At 44.8% G+C, this 20,722-nt stretch overlaps 1 protein-coding gene across 1 annotated transcript; it reads left to right on the top strand.

Annotated features, from left to right (window-relative positions):
* The first annotated feature begins 2,275 nt into the window (after positions 1-2,275).
* On the top strand, positions 2,276-19,137 carry LOC104631656 (protein spire homolog 1). The gene is given in 16 exon segments (XM_010298211.2): positions 2,276-2,302; positions 2,305-2,358; positions 2,851-3,015; positions 3,765-3,890; positions 4,172-4,234; positions 7,111-7,272; positions 9,668-9,736; positions 10,225-10,351; positions 10,798-10,922; positions 12,254-12,329; positions 12,878-13,029; positions 14,157-14,288; positions 15,594-15,658; positions 16,509-16,536; positions 16,947-17,089; positions 18,234-19,137. Coding segments are annotated over 16 exon segments (1,686 nt in total). The 3' UTR covers positions 18,406-19,137.
* Positions 19,138-20,722: the final 1,585 nt, after the last annotated feature.

The raw sequence follows: 20,722 nt of genomic DNA, 5'->3' as shown, positions 1-20,722 counted from the left end.
ACTTCAGCCCGCAGGCCCGGTGGAGGCGGACAAAGCGGCGCAGGGGCTGCTCGCCCTAGGGGTCCCCAGCGCCGGGGTGTCTTAACACCTTCCCGGCACAGCATGCTGCTGGGTACCCGGTACCCCAGAGCCGCGGGAAGGAAGCCCCCAGGCTTCCCCCGTCCCCCATGGCTGCGGGGAGCTCCGGGCCTCCCGCCTGGCACGACCGGGCCCGGCCAAGCACCGTGGGCAGGCTGATGCCCGGGGCAGGGTAAGGGCCACAGGGAAGCCCCGAGAACACCGCTGCGCCGTGAGCCCCCCGGCCGTGGTGGGGCGTGTTGTCTGCGAGATGCCATGGCATGCCGGCCTGGACACCTCTCCAAGGCCTTGGGCCTGACTGCATTCCCAAAATGTCCTAAGTGAGAAGGGAAAGAAATATAAGTTAAGGGAGCTATTCATACTTGTTAAACCTCACAGTTCTTCAGTGTCTGCCTCGGGAGTTTGGGCTGTTTGGAGCCAGCACGGCAGCAGCTGAGGTCCCCTGTGATGCACTGCAGCAGCAACAGAGTTCTCAGGGGATGACCCCATCACAAGCTGTGCGACTGTCCCCTACCATCGCACACACACACAGCCCAAAGTGCAAAAAAAGCTGAGAAAACTGCTTCACACTGGTAGCATTTTGGGCAAGGAAGGGCCTCGCTGTCCTTACCCTGGGTGCCCACCCGGCCTGCCTGGTCCCTGCGTGCCTTGCTCCCAGCCCCAGCGGTTGGGATTTGCCATGGCAGGGCCAAAGGGTCAAGGCCAGGTAGGAGTGGGGTCTGTGGGGGATGCAGATGCCCTGTTGATTGCTGTAATGTATTAGTGCTCCCAGAATAGTTTCCCATCAAATGGATTGAATTTTTGTGGTTGTCTGTGAGTTTTTCTCCCCTAAGACGTTATTTTCTGCCTCCTTTCCTCTCTGCCTGAAGTTGAATGTACTCATTTCTTACCTGCCAACATTGGTATTCCAATTAATACATTTGTTAGAAACAATGGAATTAAATTGAGCATGTTTTTTATACAGTCTTCTCTTTAGATTCCATTTTGTTGTATATTTTCTGTTTTCTTTCAAGGAGTCTCCTACAAATACATATTAAAGTGGTGTCCCTTTAAGAAGAGAGAGCAAAATTGGCATTAGTGATTGCACCTGAAATGAAGAGAGGTGAGAGCAAAGCAGGAGGCAGAACTGATAAAAGGCTGCCATGAGCCTGTCCTGGAAAGGAGGGTGCTAAGCTTCCTAGGCTAAGAGTGGAGATAAGAGGTTAAAGATGAAAATGGAGCCTCCACCGTGTGAGCAGAGGATCACAAAGGTCTCTCTAGCTGAGATTCTGAGGTGTTTTGAACATCCTATAAGTGAGGAGCAAGCCTGGGCTGTCTGCTTTCAGTGTTGCCGAAAAATGGAGCAATTGGCTCAGGGGCTGTGCCCACCACTCCATTCTGTGTTTATAAAAGGTCCTGGAAGCATCTTTATCCATGATGATGGTACTGCTTCCTTCAAGGTGTACCACAAGTCTGGTAAGAGCACAGGTAGATACCAAGGGCTGTTCCTATAACAAGCTAAAGTGTGGGGACAAAGTGGGGATTATTTTTTTTCCCCCTTCTCCTCTCTCTGTATGTTGTTATGAAGCTATTCTGCTGCCTATATGTTATTTTAAAGGGCTGTAGATGAGTGGTAATACAGATGTACGGCTTACTATTTTTTGTAATAGTGCTTTAGCAAGTAATTTGGTTCTAGGGAATAGCTGGGATGACAGTTTGTTAGCACTTAAGTTATTTAAAATAAATAGCCTGAGGCTCTATTATATGTCCTGCTCTGTTCATCTTCCAATGTATGGTTCCTTTGTTATAGTAACCTTGCAACAGATCTACAATTGACTGTTTCCCTTTTTTGTCACTATATGTAGCCAGCAAATGGCAACAAGCCTGTCTTATGCACTGCTTCGTTGCACTGCTGCAGAGGTCAATGCTAGGTTGACTTTTTAGGGACAAGAGCAGGTAGTAAAGAATGAAGAAAAAGATGTAGTGCCTTCTTTGTAGTTAGATACCTATTAGCAAACAAAAGAAGTACCCAGCAGCAGTTAGTTTGGGGATAATGCTCACAATAAGAATTGTATCCTGTGTTGCTTTCCAGGAGTCCCCAAATATAGACATACTTTCACCAGGTGTGACTGACCTTCGTCAAAGGAGTTTGTTTCCTTATTGTCAAGAATTCGTCCTGGTTTTCTCTCTTGTCAGGGATTCTAAAAGCTATTTATCAATGCCTCTGCAGTTATCTTTTTCTCCTCATCCCCTCTTTTTTCCCTTTCAGATACTGGCAGCATTCAGCAGTCAGAGGACAAGGTAAGCCTGTGTCTTCACCTTCGTATGTGTGCAGATATAATCCTGCTGTAGTAGCAGGCCACCTCAGGAGATTCAGATGTCTTTGGAAACTATTAAAGTGCTTAAATTTGTTGTTCCCTGTGAGAGTCACTCTGTCTCCTGCAGTCTGGAAAATGAAGCAAAATGCTAGGACTGAACTCCAGTAAAACAATGGGACTGGGAAACAATGTGCACAGATGCTGCCTACTGTGGAATAGCCCACAGTCTTTTTGTCTTAATAACAGATAACTTAGAGGCGCTAAAGCCATTTAAAAAAAAATCTTAAAATAGCTTGTTTAGGGAGTATCTCAGGCTATGCGATGAGTATCTAACTGCCTTTTAGGCCCCTCTCACCCTGAGAGATGTGCTCAGCCCTGAGGGGCAGTGGAGGGTATGCGTGAGGCTGGGAAGCAAGAGCTGTGAACTTGTCCGCAACACTTTTTGCTGCACTGCTTCCTTGGTCTCTGTCTGCAGCTGCTGGAGTACTTGGGAGTGGTGATTTATGAAGCCCTGGACTGGGGAATTGACAGCCAAGTGGAGCGAGAACTGAGTGATCCTTTGGAGAAACTGCTGTGCCTCATGTTGAAACTGGATGATGAAGCAATGAAACCAGCAGTCACCCTGCAGGATGTTATCAAGGTTTCCTTCCTCCTACTTAGTAAACATAGTAGCTTTAGAGGAGTTGATGGAATAATGCTGTTAACCAAGGGGCAAGACCATTTCTGGGAAAAAGCTGGGTAGCTTGTTGGAGAACACAGAGGGTGCACATGGTTTTCCCATCAGAGGGAAAAGGCAAAACCATCTTGGGTGTGCGCACGTGCCTGTGGAAACGAATTAAGAAGGAAGACTGAGCATGGCTCAGCTGTGTCTATGAAGTCCTTCTGTACATAGTCTCCAAATTGGGTACCTAGAAGGCTACGGATATTGAAAAAAGTTACTTGTCCATAGTATTCAGTTTCTGCAAGAGCTGGGATTTGAATGTCTCAATTCAAATGAATATTTTCCTCTCAACCACAATTTAAAGGTATGAGAAACTTCCCACCCCTCAGTCTGATCAGGGCAGGGGAGAACAGGACAAGTGACTCCGCCTGCTGTGTTTTGTTGCGATTTGTCTGCACTGGAAGCTTCTCCTTCTGGGTACTTATTTCAAACTACACCTTATGGAGAATGAGATATATAAATTACACAGCTACTTACATTAGTGTACATATGAAATTGGACATAATCTTATTTCTTTGTTCCTCTGCATCTGCAATAGATTAAAAAAATATAGAAATGGGCTGTGAGGAAGATTTTTTTAACCATGGGTTGAGAAAACTGAATCTTGCTTTATTCTACTGTGATTTTTTTATTTCAAGATCTCCTTTAAATAGCTGCACTTCTTTCAGGCCTGTGAGGAGCACTTGACCAGGCCTTCTGAGGCTACTAGCCATTATGAAATGACCTGTAGGAGTCTGTTTACTGAATATATGGAACTTCAGAAGCTTGTGACCATCATCCAGACCTCCAAAGAGGTATGTTTGGGATCACCCCTTAGTTGCTATTCCTTCTACCTTCACACAGTCACCTAGTTCTAAAGTAACCTTCCCATTGCACTAGAAATGGTCGCCTTTCATGATGTGAAAGGCTACTGTCATATACTGTCTCTGCACCATATTAGTGATTTATTGTAGCTTTTGAAAGTTTGGGTGTTTGGGGCTTCTAGGCTTTTCAGATTAACATTAGTTATTTATATGGAATAGATAGGAAATCACTGAACGGTGCAAGGTAATGAACTCATGTGCTTGCTTCTCAGAGTCTGAGAAAAATGGATGTGGAAGATTTGGTGGAAAATCCCCTTCAGAAGGAAAAACACTGGGTAAGTGATTTAATTCTTCATTATGGGGGGTTGGGGTTTTTTGTCTACCTTGGCTCTCTGAGGCTTTCCATTGACTCTTGTGTAGAGCTTGAACACAAACAAAAGGTTTTGGGTTGTTCAAGAGCTTAAGTTGTTAGACTTGTCTGCAAAACAAGCTGGGGAGTGAACTTGAAGTTACACTATTTCATGTGTTAACCTCATGTGGACATTTATTCTACACGGAGTGTCTTTGTGGTTCAACTTAAACCATTTCTAAAAATGAAGTTGGAGGCAGTCTTTAGAGTAAGTGTCCACAAGTATTTACTCAGGCTGTTTCTTCCTGCAAATGAGCCCCAAACTCCAGCTCTTGGCAGGAACTGACACCTGCCGAAAGCAATCTGTTCCTTTCTTGCAGCTGGACTGAAAACTCCCAGAAAACTCTTCTGTTGATGGTAGTACTGGGGTGGACTAGTTGACTCTTATTATGTGGAGTCTGTGCTGGTTCAGGGCTGGAGGGGACTGAAGGCCAGTAGGTCTGGCCATCTTTGTGGCTATGCAGCTCCAGCAGCTGAAACAAAGGGGTGAAGGAAAGTGAGGTTGGAGATACAGCTCCTACATTCTGCTCACTGCCTTTCTTGTCCTTCCCTAGATGTTGGACTGTGTGTTTGGGGCAGAGAAAGCAGCTTATTCTGTTCTTTTCAAGGCCCTACACAGTCAGGGCTCAGTCAGAAACAAATAGCTCTTCTGGCTGGAGCTCTGCCCAGCATAAACAAATGCACTGTAGTCTGGAGTCTGTGGAGACAAACAGCAAGCCCCGAGAGACTTGTGGACTCGCTCCCTTTGTCTAAATAGCACTTGCTTTGAAGCGTGCTCAAACTATTCGTATGAAAATGTTTGTGAAATGTGTGTTTGGGCATATTCTCAATTTTGTGATCTATTAAAATAAACTGGCAAGCTATCTCAAACCACAAACTCATCAACTGCTATAGTTCTTTTCTGCAGGGAATACATGAATAAATACATGGGCTTTGCCGTGTGACCTGAAGGCTAGTGTATTTGGCCTCTGCTCCTTCAGGAGGCATGAATTCCAAAAGCAGGATGTCTGTTGCAAATCTTCTGCCTCTAGTTTCCAAGTCCCTAAGTGCCACTTGATTGCATTGCTCTGACAAACTTGAGTTTAAAATAACCAGGATGCCAACTTCACTGGGATCCTACAGGTTAGAACTGGTGCCAAGCAGCCAATGCTCTCTATGGACCTCACTTTTTCATGTTAACTGCTACGAAACCGGCCTTCTGAAACAGACCACAGCCTGATGGTGTGCAGGGTTGTACGATTTCAGCAGAGCTGATCCGTACATGTCATAAGACAGTCTTCACCTTGAAATCTAAGCACTGAGACCTCTTAGGAACGCAGCTGTCTTACCACTCATCTGTTAAACTGAATGCAATGGGTTTCGAGTGTTGTAGCAGCTTATGTTGTATTGCACAGCTGTGGGAATTTTATGCAAAGTTTGACAATACACGGGATGGTGGAAGTAGAATAATTGCAGTGATCCAGTCAGTAAAGAAAGAAAAGTATGAGTGATAATGATGTCACCTACATCTGAAAAATGTTTTGGGTGTACAAGTTGCTCTGAAATAGCCAGCTGAAGGTAATTCTTGTCCTGAAACTAATGTGGCAATATTACAGTACAGAAGTCTCTCTTCAGGTCATATCTTTCAGTCAAGTTCTGTCACCATGTGAAATACAACTCTCAAAAGTGCAAATGGCTCAGGATAAGCTATTTCAAAGGTTTCTAATACTGACCAGTTTGCCCAGAGACTTTTGTGTGTTCTCCTACATGATAAGTGTAGCCCAGGAGATATGGCTAGTATATGGTCACTCTCTGATAGTTCTAGTTTTCTGGAGTTGAAGTATGACTATACCAAAGCCACGCTAAAATAATCCAACAAAAAACCTGTCTCCTTGAAGGTAGCCATCAGTCAGAGCCTGCATAAGACTCTTCTGACATTATACCAAGATACCTGAAAGGATAAGTTGAGAGAAGATGCTTCATACTGTAAGTGGAAAAGGAAGAGGACTCTAAGTCAGAAGCCTGGTTCTGAGGCAGTTTTCAAAAATGTTTTGCTTCCCTTTCTCTGTTTATAATACAATCACTTGTTCTTACTCAATTTGCCTTTGGGATCCAGATAAGCTGTTGACTTAGCACTTCCATTACAATGTTGTCTAAACATGCTATTGAGTGGATTATTTTTTTCCTGTCTTTAACTTTTGTTGGGTTATGCTGCATGCCTGAGCATCCTCAGATATTAATACAGGAATAGGATGAGCAGATGTCGGTTATCGGCTTGCATCTCCAGGCTGAAACTGCTAATGTGTGCTGCTGTGAAGGTTAAAGTATAAGAGCCCTTTCCCCTTGTCTTCCTCTTTTGTCTGTGGGCCCTTCAACCCTTGGTTTCTGAAAGTTCAGAGGATTTTAATGGTAAGATTTGGGATTTCATTCCAAGTGTTTCCTAGGGTCCAATAATACAAAAAAACCTCTGGCACCTGGAGCACTTGCAGGCAGTAAGTATTCAAGAAAATGGGCCTAGCTACCTGGCGGCAGAAGCTGTGTTTTGCTGAAGTACATTCATAAAGTTAATGACAAAATTCAGGAATGAACCTGGCAAGTCAGCTCCCAGATTCCTCCTTGTAAATTAACTTCTGCAAAGAGAAGCAATTCACTGTTCTGGTACTGTGCCCTGATCTGCAAGTGAGTTGAAGGGGGTGTTAAGGACACACTTCTGTGTTTCTGAATGATTTCAGTTGCTAAATGTGCCCTATTCTGGGGAGGGAGGGAATGCTGCTCCATGCATTCTAGCCAGCTGTTGACTTGGCCCTCACTGGTTTCTCCAAGGCATCCCTGTGGCCCAACGTCATCCGTGAACTGCAGAATGGTGTGAGGCTGCGCAAGGCCACTGAGCGACCACAGCATCACGTGCCTCCAAAAGAAACTGTCCGCTCTCCCTTTGAATTACTTTTGGATGATATTCAGCACAAGAGGTACACCCTTCAGAAGGTGAGTCATGAGAGTCAACAGACGCCTCTGAAACCACCTCTTCTACCTCATTTCTAAGCAATATTTGTTGAGACCTCTTCTCCAAAAGCCTGTCTTTTGCAAAGGTACTTCCAAGTCCAGAAGGGTCTAGGTCTCCCTCTCAGCTGCAGCTCAACATTAGATCACACTGTTTGTCCACCCAAGTGCTTCATTTCCAGTAACATTTTAATTCAGGGATAGCAACACTTTTAGGAAGCTGGGTGTTAAACTTTTTCCACTTCCAGGGGTCAGCCACTCCCTTCCCTGGAGCAATTACGCTGCCTTGCACCCAACAGTTTCATGAAACGGACCCTTGCCTGCTTATGCTTTCCACCTTGGACACTTGTGGCCTCCCAGGCTCCTTGAGTTGAGCTGTGCCTGGCATCTCTTAATGCTTCCCTTCCCGTCGTCTTCCCTTCCCGTCGTCTTCCCTTCCCGTCGTCTTCCCTTCCCGTCGTCTTCCCTTCCCGTCGTCTTCCCTTCCCGTCGTCTTCCCTTCCCGTCGTCTTCCCTTCCCGTCGTCTTCCCTTCCCGTCGTCTTCCCTTCCCGTCGTCTTCCCTTCCCGTCGTCTTCCCTTCCCGTCGTCTTCCCTTCCCGTCGTCTTCCCTTCCCGTCGTCTTCCCTTCCCGTCGTCTTCCCTTCCCGTCGTCTTCCCTTCCCGTCGTCTTCCCTTCCCGTCGTCTTCCCTTCCCGTCGTCTTCCCTTCCCGTCGTCTTCCCTTCCCGTCTGTTGTGGGATGTGTGCAAGTGCAAAAGCACTTTAGAGCGAGTCTTTGCACAGCCTCAGGCAGAGGACTCTAGGTGGTGTCTATGAGCTACTGCAGGAATTTAGTCAGGGTAAAAAAAAGCTGAGCCCCTTCCAGGGGCAGCTGCGGTGCTGACTGAAGTAGTAGGGGCTTCGAACAGCATGGATGATTGTTGAGGATGACCAGATACAAAAATGTCTGGGGTGCCTCTAAAGGCTTGTGATGCTGTTTGCTTGCTGCAGCTTGAGCTGGGAATGATGAGCACATCTAAAACATTGGCATAAGGCTTTGTGGCATTGGCGTGCTTTGCAAACAGACATTTTGGCAGAAGATGAGACACAACTCTACTTGTAATAAAGAGTGATATTTTAAAAAGTGAAAACTTTGCATACCATACTACACTTCAGCCTTTTTTCTCCTTGGTGCTGCTAGAGTGGAGGGGTTTAAAAGCCTCAGCTAAGCCATGCACCTCTGTAAAACCCCAGCTCTTGCTTTTCTTGACTGTGGCTCCAGCCTTCAGATAAGGCTATAACATTTCTCTGGAGATGATATCTGGATTGATATATAAATTAATAGTAGTGGAAAGGAGACAATACATCATAACTACTTGTGTTCCTTGCAATGTACTGTGTATCAATGCACTGTGCAGTACAGAACCGTAACTCAAGGTGGCAGGATGAACTGGGTCTTGATTTTTTTTTCTTATTTTTTTAATTTTTTTTCCTGTGGTCAACAAGAAGCACAAACGTATTTGAGGAGTAGTATTCAGAAATGCTAGAAGAAAGCATAGTGTGCTACTGCTCAGATCTTTGTGAAGGCTCTTAAAGGAGGATTTCCCCGTCTGTAAAACTATTTTAAAGCTTCTCTAGCAAACAGTGGTCTAATTTGCAAATGAATGAAAGCACAGCTAGTGTGGGAAGCTGTAGTGTTCTACCTGGACTCCCACGTGTTCTGAAGTTGTACACACAGGGAAAATAAATGGCATAGCCTCAAAGAAAGAATAAGTGAACAAGGCAGCTGAAGACATGCATGTGCAACTTGACTTTTTTGTCAGTTCTCCCCTATGCAGCAAACACAGGGCTTGATGAGGGAGACAGTCTGCCTCACATGAATACCTGCCCTGCAATTCTATCTTGCTGTTGTTCCTAGTTTATGTAGCCAGTCTCTGGGACTCCAGCTCATGCATACAGCTGCCCGCTGCTGCAGTTCTTGTTACAGTCTTGTTAACCCATTCAGTTTCTCTCCTGTCTGGAGCTGAGTTCTCGCTGATGAATGTGTTGTGACCATGGTGCTTGTCAGGATCATTCCTGACATTAAAATCCAAGTACATTTTCCAGTGGCTCCTCAGAGCAGTTCACAAGCTGCTGGGGCTAGAAGGCTGTATGCTTCTTGTGCAAGCCCCAAAGAGCTGTGCAGTGCTTCTGATTGCCTCTAGTTTGCTTCAGGCAACTCTGTCTCTACCAAAAACCCATGTAAGTAAACGTCATCATTCTACACTTTCCAGCTCAGTTTTGTTATGCCTTCCCCATTCCTCAAAGCCTGACTGAAGTCATTCACTGTGCCACTGAAGGGGAGGGTATACCATGAGTAGAGAAAGAACTATTGCTTAAGCATCACTTCTGCTCTTCCAGGTGATCATCGAGCAAAAACACAGGACCCCCAAAGTTGATGTAGCTGCTCCCAAGCCTCATCTAAAACCTGTAGGTGACCTGGTGTTGCATCTAGTGACAGCAAAACAAGATGATTCTGGAGCTGACAGGACAGTTTCTAGGAATATAGAGCTAATGTCTTAGCTACGGGTTTGGATTTGGGAGGGGGATATATTAATGATACTTAAATTTTGGGCAGACCTTTCCGTCAAAACATGGTGCTAGGAAAATGGGAGGTGACATCTTCATAGGAGAAAGATGATCAGTCTCTCTAGTCCCTCCGTTGCTTCTTCCATTTGGAACATTTTGTGGTCCTGAAAATACTTGTGGAGTTCTTGATGTCAAATTTGGGAGTTCCTAAAGTATTCTACTATGCGTTATCTAAAGGTTCTCTCATGTGTCTCTCGTGTGCAGGGCCCAGTGCCCTCTTCAGTGAGAGGCATGTGTAAAACAGTGCTATTGCTGAAGGAGTAGTTCTGTCACCACTGGTGTCCTTGCTTTAGCCACTGGCTCTTTCTGGTGCTATGCTTTGCCTGCAGGTGCTGGAGAGGAAGCTGAAAGGGTGTATGCCATGGGAGTCCAGCTGGCATGAACACCTCATGGCAGGAATAAAACCACAAAAGCTTTGGTCTTCTGCAGCAAGGGAAAATGAGAGCAGGCCCAAAGGTACCTGCTACAAAGTGACCCATCCAGCATGCAAGTGAAGTCAGCGTTGACTAAAAATAATGGATGGCCTTTGAAATGAAAGCCCACTTATCTTTTCCACAGTATGTATAAATGCAAGGGAGGCGGGAATGCAAATTTTGTGGACAGAGGTGGTATGGCATAAGAATAGTTCTTTCTAGAAAATATGTTTGTGGCTTGTTAAGACTCAAAAGATGTTTCAACTTACCCTTTTTTTTTATGGATGTTCAAATTTGTCTGTCCACTAAGTGAGAGGACAGGATTTTGACCATTCCCCAAAACTAAAAGATTATGTAACTACCAGGACAAAGTCTAGCCTAATATCAAATTCTGATGTGTGAGTATCAAATTTGTCATTTTCTTATCACAGAACAATATCTTATCCTGTCTGTGTGTATGGGGTTTTTTGTTCTCCCTTTCCACTGCAGAAATGCTTGTGACACCAAATATTGCCTTGAAATCTCCAAGCGATAGATTCTTAACTCTCCAAGATGCCAGTACCAAGTTTAAAATTGTCAACACTGCAACACAGCAGCTGGGACCAGGAGTTCAGGTAAGGCTTTAAATGAAAGGACTCTGGAGAGGCACAAGTACTTCAGGCATTAGATCTGCGCACACACGTAGCCTGGAATGTCAGGTTCAAATCCTAGTGTTGGCAATCTTGTCTCTCAAAAGTGAACAGATATGGTTCTATTAGGTTCACTGACGTCCTTTCCTCTACAGAAGTTCATGCCATATTTTAAAAACTTCTTTTTGTGGCATGGTTGCAGCCTGTAGAACCAACTTCTGCTCTGGTCTCTTAAAACTAGATCCCCCAGAAATTTTAATATGCATAGCAGTTGGGCCAATATGGGCCAGAACTATTCCCGCTCTTACCTTACAGTGAGGCATTTGATGCTAGATGTATATGTATTTCATGTGGTATGTGAACTTATGGAAGGAAAACGTACTGATTTATATTCAGGAAGCAACTTCACTGGTGAATTCCCACTCCTGCCTGTGGAGCAATTTCGGGAGCACCATTCTTCAATAAACCATGATACATGGTCTTTGGGTTCGTTAACTCCTGGCTTGATCATGAAAAGCTTGATTGCTTGGTTCTGGGATTCAGCCTGAGCATATTCAGAAATTCTGTGGAACAGAACTTAAGCCCTAACACATCCTGTCTAGTACAGATTGCTGGCATGCAAATAGGAATCTGTTTTCTGTAAACATTTCTGTCTGAAGTGCAGTTGCTTAACTGAGGAAAACGAGTATGAATTAATAAAAGAAAATCTTAGCTATATTTGCACAAGTCTGTGCTACTTGTAGGAATGTTCAGCATCTGAGCACCCTGTGGCTGATGTATTGCTGCTAAACTAGAAGGACCTTCATATGGAGAATAATATAATAAAATTTGTTTTCTGCTTTTCTAGAGAAGCTAGAAACAATGCTGTTGAGATACAGCATTGGGTTTGAGTCAGGTTACTGGAGCACAGCCTCTTGAACTGTTCTCCAGTGTTGCTACATGTGAGCTGGAGCCAAGAAAATGGTTCCAATGTACTCTGGGAGTTGTGTAGGGAGGACTTTGAAGTTGGTTCCTGAACAGATGAAACTTTGGGTGTAGTATCTGTATTGAACTTGGGTGAAAGAGAACAGATGAATTTGAAATTTCTGTAGCTTGGATGGAGCTTCCTGGTTGTGGGGAATTAACTTGCTATTACTTCTTGGAATATAAAGTTGCTAAATGTACAACATCATTTTTCTCTCCACTTTTGGCTGAACCTTGAACATTTCTGGTCAGTCCTGGGTATCCTGGGTTTTGTTTAGCAGCAGCACTTCTGAGGAAGTGGGCTTGGTGTCTCTTGTATGCAGCTTAAGAACATCCTGTCCTCTCATCTACAGGAAACAGCTCCCAAGGTGCCTTCCAGCACCTGGCTTGCCTCAACTAGGTCATCAGTAGTATCCCGCAACAGTACAGGTCAGTGCGCTTCCAGCTGCACATCTAAACCAGGTGACAAAGTACAGTCCGTGGCCTGCTGGGTTCCCAAATCCTTAGGTTGGGCTCACTGTACCCTTTCTGATCAATTGGAGACGCTTTACAGGAGAAGCTCCAACACTAAGTAACGAGTCTGGGGAGATGCCCTTAAAATACCATTCCTCTGCAGTTGACTGAAGCTTGTATAGCTCCTGCACCTTCAAAACAATGATAACATGTCCCCAAAGGCCTAACTGGAATCCACAGTAAAAGCTAAATAAGTGTTTTGAATGTTCAAATAGAAAGTGCACCACTTGACTTTATGAAACTAAATGGTGCTAATGAAACCTCATCACTGCCTATTGACAAGCATAATTACTGTAACCTCTGCTTTTTGTCATCTGAGCTGATGGGGGTTGAGGGGGAGAGATGTAAGCCTTGCTACCTTCAAAAGGCAATGGAGTGCTTTTGAGCATTCAGCTTTTGGGGTGAATACTTAGAAGCTGCCAGTTGGTTTTTTTTGCACCCTAAAACTCTCTCTTCCTATCCAGGTCTCACCGCAAATTGCGAATGTCCTCCCATGAGTGCACCCACACTAGGAGACATTAAACCTAATGGTTTCCTGAATGCTGGCCAACAGCAGCTGCCTCCTTACAGAGGAAGGTCCAAATCTTTAGAGAGAGGCCTTCAAAGCGAGGAACTTGTAAGTCCAGCATGTCAGCTAGCAAGCCTGGTCTGATACAGCTGATAATGACCAGAGCTTGCACCTTGATCCTCATGCAAGCAGTAAGCATTTCTGTGGGTTTTATCTTAGGCCACATTGTATACTGATCTTAAGTTGGGATAGTATTCTCTCCTTGGAGATAATTTAAGAGAAGACTGGATGCTGTAGTGTCCTTGTGGAGGCTTTCCAGTTTGAATGATATGAAATAAAGATGTTCCTCATACAAGAAGAGAAAAATATGACTGCATTACTTCAAAGTATCTGTTAAGGCTTCCTCAAGCAGACTATAGTTTGCAGTAGGGCCGTCCTGCTTTCTCTGTCTCCCCTCGTTCTCTCTAGATTCTGATATGTTCACAAACATCCTTTAAGCTGTAATAAAGGGAACAAGTGGTTGACAAAATGTAGGTAGCACAGCATCAGTGACTTTTAAATCTATGCAGTGCTGAAGTCATCAGGCTCTGAATGACTGTTGTGGGAGTAATACTGGGTTTTGTGCACTTCTGTCCAACCTTCTGAATCATGGCCTTGCCCTGTCCTGTCCTGACAAGGTGTGCTGTGCCCTTGCCTCCTCCTTTCTTTCTGCATCCCTCCCTGTCCTACCCCTGCTGAGTCTCTAAACTGACCGTAACTGTGTGACCTCTTTGTTCAGCACTGTGGTGGGGGATGCAGGTGGGTTGGGCTCCCCACCTGGGGATAAAAGCACTGTTGTGTCTTCTGGTCAACCACCAGACCATTTGCGTGGTTCTTGGGAAAGAGAAGACAAGAGTGCCCTACTGTGGAAAGGGATCCTGTACTTGGTCTGTATGAAAAGGTAGAAATCCTCCAGATCTGGCTCTGGAGATGGTATTAACTACTGTGGTGACCAAGGGACCTGCTTCCCTAATGAAGTGTCAGGAAGCTGCTTGAAAATTATAGCAACTACTGAAAGCCATGTAGTAGTTTCTCTGCTAGTATTGTCAGAGTCAACTGATGCTCCCCATCACTGGCAAAACTGAGTTTTGGGGGCAAATGCTCCTGAGTCTTTTGGGACCCAGGTTTGAGGATGACCTCCCCAAATATCTGCTTCCTTCAGTTTTCTCTGATGCTTAACTTCTGTCTTTCAATAGGACTGTCCCTTTCCTACCAAGTGGCCATCACCAACCATTGCTGAGCTGATTGGAACCAGATATGCAATGATGGTGCTGGAAGGGCAAGGCTTCTTCCAAGGAGGTAGTGATGGTGTCTTTCCAAAAGCAAAGGTATGTTTCCTCTCCTCTTTGTGCTGTCTTTGCCTTTTCAAAAGCTGACTGGCTTCATGGCCCTCAGTGCTGAACTGCTTCAACCTACCCTGTTCATACAGCTGATCTGAATTTGGCCCTAGCTTGTAAAAATCTTTTAATACTTGTGTGGTGATGGCTTCTAATCAAGCTTAAGCTGTGTAAGTTCCCTGGAAAGTAACCCAGCCTTTGGTTGATACTTCTTTGTTATTTCCACTCTAGGAGAGCTGACTGCCGTGACTGTTGGCCAGCTCTGAAACCACAGAGTAATTAATTGGGATTTGGTACTGCTAAACAGTGAAGCAAAGGCTCTTAACTCAGGCTCCCACACCTGAGTTGTGCTGACTCAAACCACCTTGCTGAGTGAATGCAAAGGTTGGGGAGATGAGGAGGACAGGGAATGACCTCACTCTGCTAAACTGCTGGCTTATTCACCGAGCCTCCTTTAGAGGGGCTGTTGCAACCAGCCCCTCTAGAGCAGATGTTGTGAGTACAAGCCCTTTGCAACGCAGATGTGAGGAAGTCTGTGCTACTTGGCTTAGGGGTCAGCTTCTTGCCCTCACTTATTTAGCAGTATAGACAGAGCCAAAGGATTCTGCTGACAGAGCTGTGCTACTTCTACAATCTGTCTGATGCTCCTGAGAATGAATCCTTGTTTTCTTCTCACCTTACTACCAACCCTGCTTTAACTTGCCCGCTCTCTGCCTATTCTAAAATGGTTCTCTTACCCCCTTTGTGTTCTTGCTGCTGAAGTTTTTTTAGCTTTCTTAAGGTCTACTTCTCAAGATAATATCACTTCTGACTGCCAGCTGTGTATGAATGTGTTCTTTTTTTATAAAGTTCAAGCGACTCAACAGCTTCCTTATGACTCATTTTTTGCTTCAGGATTGGATTCAAATTTGCCCTGACTTAATCTCTCTGGGATTGCTGCAGTCTACCTCAAAGAATGTCTCTCTTCTTCCCTCTCTCTTAACTAGCTACTGTTACACTCTTGCACAATACAGCTATTGTTTGCTCAAGACCCTTTTTTTAAACTCCTGTTGTCTGGCAGCTGCCCCAAACCTCTGCATCATAAAAACACTGGCCTACAAGTAAGACTTTTTTTTTTTTGCCTTTTTAGCTTTTAATTCCTGTGTCTTTGCTATCCTTTATTGGACCTCTGTTATTGTATGTGGATCCAAACCCTTTAGAAGGTTGGTTTATGTGCTTGCTCTTTGGCAGGCAGCGGATACAGTTGGTACAAAGATATTTCCCATTGGCATTCACAAGTAACTTTCCTTTCTACAGATCTGTTTCAGCTGCCATAAGCAGATGTTTCTTAAGTGGCCTTACAGCTGTTACCTCTGCAGCAGGTGAGCTGGTACAAAAGGACTGAATGAGGAGGGAGAAAAGAGTGAAAAGAACAGTACTGACAATACTCAGCATTCAAACAGTTGTAAAACTGGATAGGAACAGGTTGCCAAACCCTTCAATTTTGCCATACTGCACAAGCCAGGCTGAAATGTCTACAGCTGCAGAGGACGTGGAAAAAAATTGCCTCTGAAGTGGTATCTCAATTTTAACTCTTACTATTAAGCTAGCTATGACCAAATTTACTGTACAAGTATTAGATTAAATTTCTCTGAGATCACTCTCTGCATTTTGCTCTAAAGGTTGGATTTAACTGCAGTCCAGGGCTTGAGCAGGTTCTGGGAGAGGGTCTTCACCAGAATTTTCTATTGAGGACTGGAAAAGTGAACTCCAGACCCTATGACTGGAAAAGGAGTTGGAGCTACTTGTATCCACTTATTTGTCAGAGATTTTCTGCTCATGGGAGAGGAAAAGAGGAACTTCAGGCTCATTAAGGCTCACTTAAATCTATTTGAAGCAGTGGTGAAGCACTGAATTGATTACAAGCAACAAGTAAACAACCACTGGGAATTGAGTAACTGTCTGGTGGTAGTGCTGGCTGAAAAGTAATGGGTGTTTGCAGATAAGGCCTTCAAGCTATGGATGCTGACATTTCAGATGATCTAAACTAGCACAATTAGGAGGGCTAGCAAACCGAATAGGGGAGTTCTTGCAAAGCTTGCTCACTTTGCCATCAAATGATTGTGCCACAATCACAAATTAAGACTTACTTGGGAAAGTCACCTTTAGCTGCAGGATTGCTATGTGCTGAGCTTTACTCAAATGATAATGCTGGGAACTTTTTTCTCTTAGTGTTGTCTGCTGTGACTGCTGCATCAAGGCAAGTCTAGTCTTTACAACAGCATATGGGTGTTTTACATTTTCTGTTTTCCCTGCACCTCATGTAGTCACAGGAAGCTTTCCTTCACCCCACTGATACCCCAAATCTACATTCTAACTTGTTTCTAAGAAAAAAGAAGAGGGAATATTACAAGATACAAAAGCAGCCATGATACTGCAGGCATCTCTTGTCATACTCAGCTAAAACAACTCTGGTTCCTCTTTCTTTCATCTTGTGTAAAGTGGTTGGGATTACTCTGTGCTCTATTTATACAAGGGTCAGGAAGTTCACTGCATTAATGTCTATCTTCTAAGTGCACCAATAAATCAATTGCATGCCATGCAAACTTTCCTGGTAAGAAGGAGAATGCGTTTCCCTGAGAACTCAGGTGACTTGTGCTGTGATTCTAGATGTCCATGCCCTTCAGAACGTGTGTACATCTCCCACTTCACCTCGTAAAACTTTTGAGACTCTCCAGAGAGGAAGACCCAGCTACTCAAGAGCGGAAGAGCTCAGAGTTGCTGCATGAAATAGAGCACTGGGAGTGTTTTGGGTAAGCTGAGGTGGGGATGTTCTGTTTTTACCTTGAAAGATGTTACCAGTTACTTGTATATGCAAGTCTACAAACGTGCAGACAGCAGTGTGTAGTATTATGCTGGTCAGCTGAATGTTATGCTGAATGACTGGTTTAGCCACTGGTCTAACTAGTCTACGGTTCTCTGGAAGTGTTGTGGATCTTAGATGACCAAAAGGGAGGACATGTATGTGCTCTGAAGTCCATTTTGCTTTTTAGCTATCAGGTTTCTGACATGGATTCAGAAGTGTCCATATTAGCCCACACATAGAAGGTTCCTTGCAACAGCCTCGTTTGTATGAGAATTTCCAGACCCCATTATATTCTATCTCCCATAGCTGGGGGTCTGTCACTACAACCCAGGAATAGCCGCTTTATACCTAGAAATAAAATATACTAATGGTCTCAGGTACAACTGACTGAAGAGTAATGCCACAAATGGTTTCTCAGTCCCTCCACACACATACAAACACCCTTTCCTTTTTGTCCCCAGAAAGGGCTTTTGACAGTTCTGCGTGGAAAAGACAGACCTTGTAGGTATAGGTGCAATATCTAGCACTGGAAACATACATTATCTGTTCTCTTCTTTCCAAATCAATTATATATTCTACTGGAGGAACAGGTATCTCTTCTCTGTGAAACCATTCTTTAATGTAGCCAAAATAGTCACAGGAGTTTCTGGTTCAGTTTGTACCTCAGTTGCCAAAAATCAGGGGCAGTGTTCACTACTGAAGTTAACTGTGTGGGGCAGTGGTTTGGTTTGTCTTATAATGCAGGTGCTGCAGATGATGTCTGAGTGACTGCATTACTGCCATACTTCAGGATGGCAAAAAAAAAAAAAATCCTACAGCATAAGGGTGCAGCCGTAACCTTGGATCAACCACAGATATCCATTAGCCCTTTGGCTGACATACTGTCAATGGAGAGAAGGTGTCAGTAAATGAAGCTGTTCTAGTGCTTAGTAGCCTTCCTAAGTGGAGCTGACTGCTCTGCTTAACTCATGCATTTAGCTAAACCACTTAGCAGTTTTGGATCATGCATGGGGGAAGGGTGGAGAGCACTGTGCCTGCTAACAGAAAGCTAACCAGCTTTCCTGCTTTTCTTTTTCCCTCTCCCACTCCAGTGTACCCATTGTTTTGGAACCCCATTGCCTAGCACAGCCTCTGTGCTGTTACACAGGGACCATGGCAGACTGGCTGACTGCAGACATCTGTACGCGATGTGAGCAGTATCTGTTGAACATGGCTTCCAGTCAACAGCAGAGCATCCCTCTCAGGAGAATTTCCTGGCCTTGAACCAAACTGGAATGACTCTACCGTACATTTCTCTTGTCACCTGTTCTGTACCTGAAGTAAATGAAACAGCTTTATGCACCTACTGACATAAAGGCCTGAATAAAAGACCTCCCTGCTGGTTAGTCTAAGCAGGAAGCACAGTTAGTATTTATGTATTGTGAAGTATTAAAAAGCTTTGTGGGTTTTAGAACTGTTTTAATTCTTTTTATGTGTCTTTGGGGAAAATAAATGTTGAAGCACTATCATGCCTCTAGCATTTCCTCCTTTGCACCTGCAGTTGTCATTATTCTGTGGCACTGTTTGCATTCATTGCTGAGCAGACTTCGGCCTACATAATGAGTAAGGGAAACTTTAACCTAAAACCTCAATTCCTGAGAGACTTGGGAAGTGGAGCTCTCAGTTAATGCAATAACATCACCGTGCATTTTGCAATCACTTATGCCTTCCTGATAACTCACTAGAAATCACTTAAAACTCACTGCTCTGATGCATTTAATGCTGCAGCAATGGCTGTCAGGCAGCCTGCTCAGTCTGCTTGCTTAGGAAGCTAGCTCTTGATTTGTTTTTTGTCTGTGTGCTAGCTAGCCTTTGCCACCAGAGCCCTCTGGTGCATGTCACTGAAGGATCTAGTATATCTCAGTGTCATCATCACCTGAGGGGCAGACAGTTGTTCTTAAGAGATTCTTGCTCTTTGTATTGGCCTTAAGCTTTGTGCTAAGCTAAACTGGACTATTATCATGTATGACATTCTAGAAAAATAAAGAACGTTTTGGTAAATTCTTTGTGTGGTTAAAACCAAAAATGGGATATTTGATAGTATGTCTGTTTCTCCCCAGGAATTCCCTGTATGGAAGGGGTGTAGGTGCTCTGATGGTGTTCTGCCTGGTGTGTTTTGCAGGGCCTGGATAGACAGTGTTGAAGGATACAATGGACTTGTAGTTGCAATGAGTCATACTGAAGAAAATAATGGCTGGGAAGGGCCAGTTCCTCTAGACAGAGGAGAAGGGAAGAAAGACATGTTTAAGCTGAGCCCAAGGTCTGCATCCAAACTGCCAGAAGGGTCAATACCTCCAGCTGACTTGTGCTGGCCTAACTCTGCTTCCTCTAAACTGCCTGTCTGCAAGCTGATGCCTCACTTGCAGGTTTGGGCAAGCTCTGCAAGTAAATGAATGTGGGGAAGCTGGAGCTTGTGCTTCCTTTTGGAGCAAGTTGAAGTGTTCCTCTTCCTTCAGTCAATTAGGAGGGGTGCAGTCTGCCTGCCCAGGTCCTCTCCTGTATGTGCTAATCACTGATGCTGCTGGGAGGCACATCCATTTCAGGCAGGTGGGCTCCTTGCAGGCTGCAGGGAATGGCAGCCAAGCCACAGCTGTGCTTGCTGGCAAGATGGGTGCAGTATGGAGCCGGGGGCATGAGGTGCTCTTGGACGCTTTCTGAGTGAGGTAGTTTAGATAGAGCTAGAAATGAGCTGAGATCAGCCTGTTTTGATTAATGTTCAAGTCCAAAATGTTTCTTGGAGCCTGGGTGCAGCAGAACCCAGTCTCTCAGAACCTGGAGAGAAGGTATCTGTATGGCACTGAGGTAGACTTCAGTTTACCTGGAGAACAAAGGCAGTTCTATGTTCTGTCTCTTGCACATCTGCTGTGGTGCCACATGGGCTTTTTTTACTGATTTCCCCTTTTCCTCCATTGTGACCATGGGCAGGATGAGGAAATGCCCTCACTGCAGAGCAAACAGGCAAAGGGGTGGGGGGGAGTGTGGATGCCAAGGGACAGCCTGCCCTTCCCTGTCTATCCCTGATCTAGCAAGCTGTCAGGAAGACGTGTGTTCCCATCACTCCTCTACTATACTGGCTGCATTGGCCCCGAGTGGGCTAGTAAAACCTCTGTCCCCTGTATGGAGTGACATCTAGTCGTCTTCAGCTCTGGCCACGCAACCATTGCTCCTGACCATGGCAAGTCATGACAGCTTGTGGGGGGGCAGGCTTACTAAAAATGTACATCTGTTTAAACACAGCCAAAAGAGCCCGGTCATCTCTTTTTCCTAGCTAGAGACTAGGCCTTACCTGGGAGCCATGGCATGCAGGGTGGAGCAGGCACCACACAGGCAGCCTGAACCTAGGGTGCAGAGTGGGAGACTCCGGTGTAGAACAGGTCTGGGACCAAGCCTTAAAGGCACCAAGAGCAGTACTTTCCAGGGGTGCAGAAGTCACTGTGCAAAACCCATTCTGTTTGCAGCCCCTGAAAGGTGACGGTTTAGCGGAAAGCCTTCCCTCTCCAAGCACATGCCAGGATTTGATGTTTTGTAGGTTTTTTGCTGA

This window comes from Balearica regulorum, chromosome 1, assembly GCF_011004875.1.
Source record: "Balearica regulorum gibbericeps isolate bBalReg1 chromosome 1, bBalReg1.pri, whole genome shotgun sequence".
In the NCBI taxonomy this organism is placed as follows: domain Eukaryota; kingdom Metazoa; phylum Chordata; class Aves; order Gruiformes; family Gruidae; genus Balearica; species Balearica regulorum.
The sequence above is the reverse complement of the archived record's forward strand: the minus strand, read 5'-3'. Positions and strand labels throughout refer to the sequence as shown.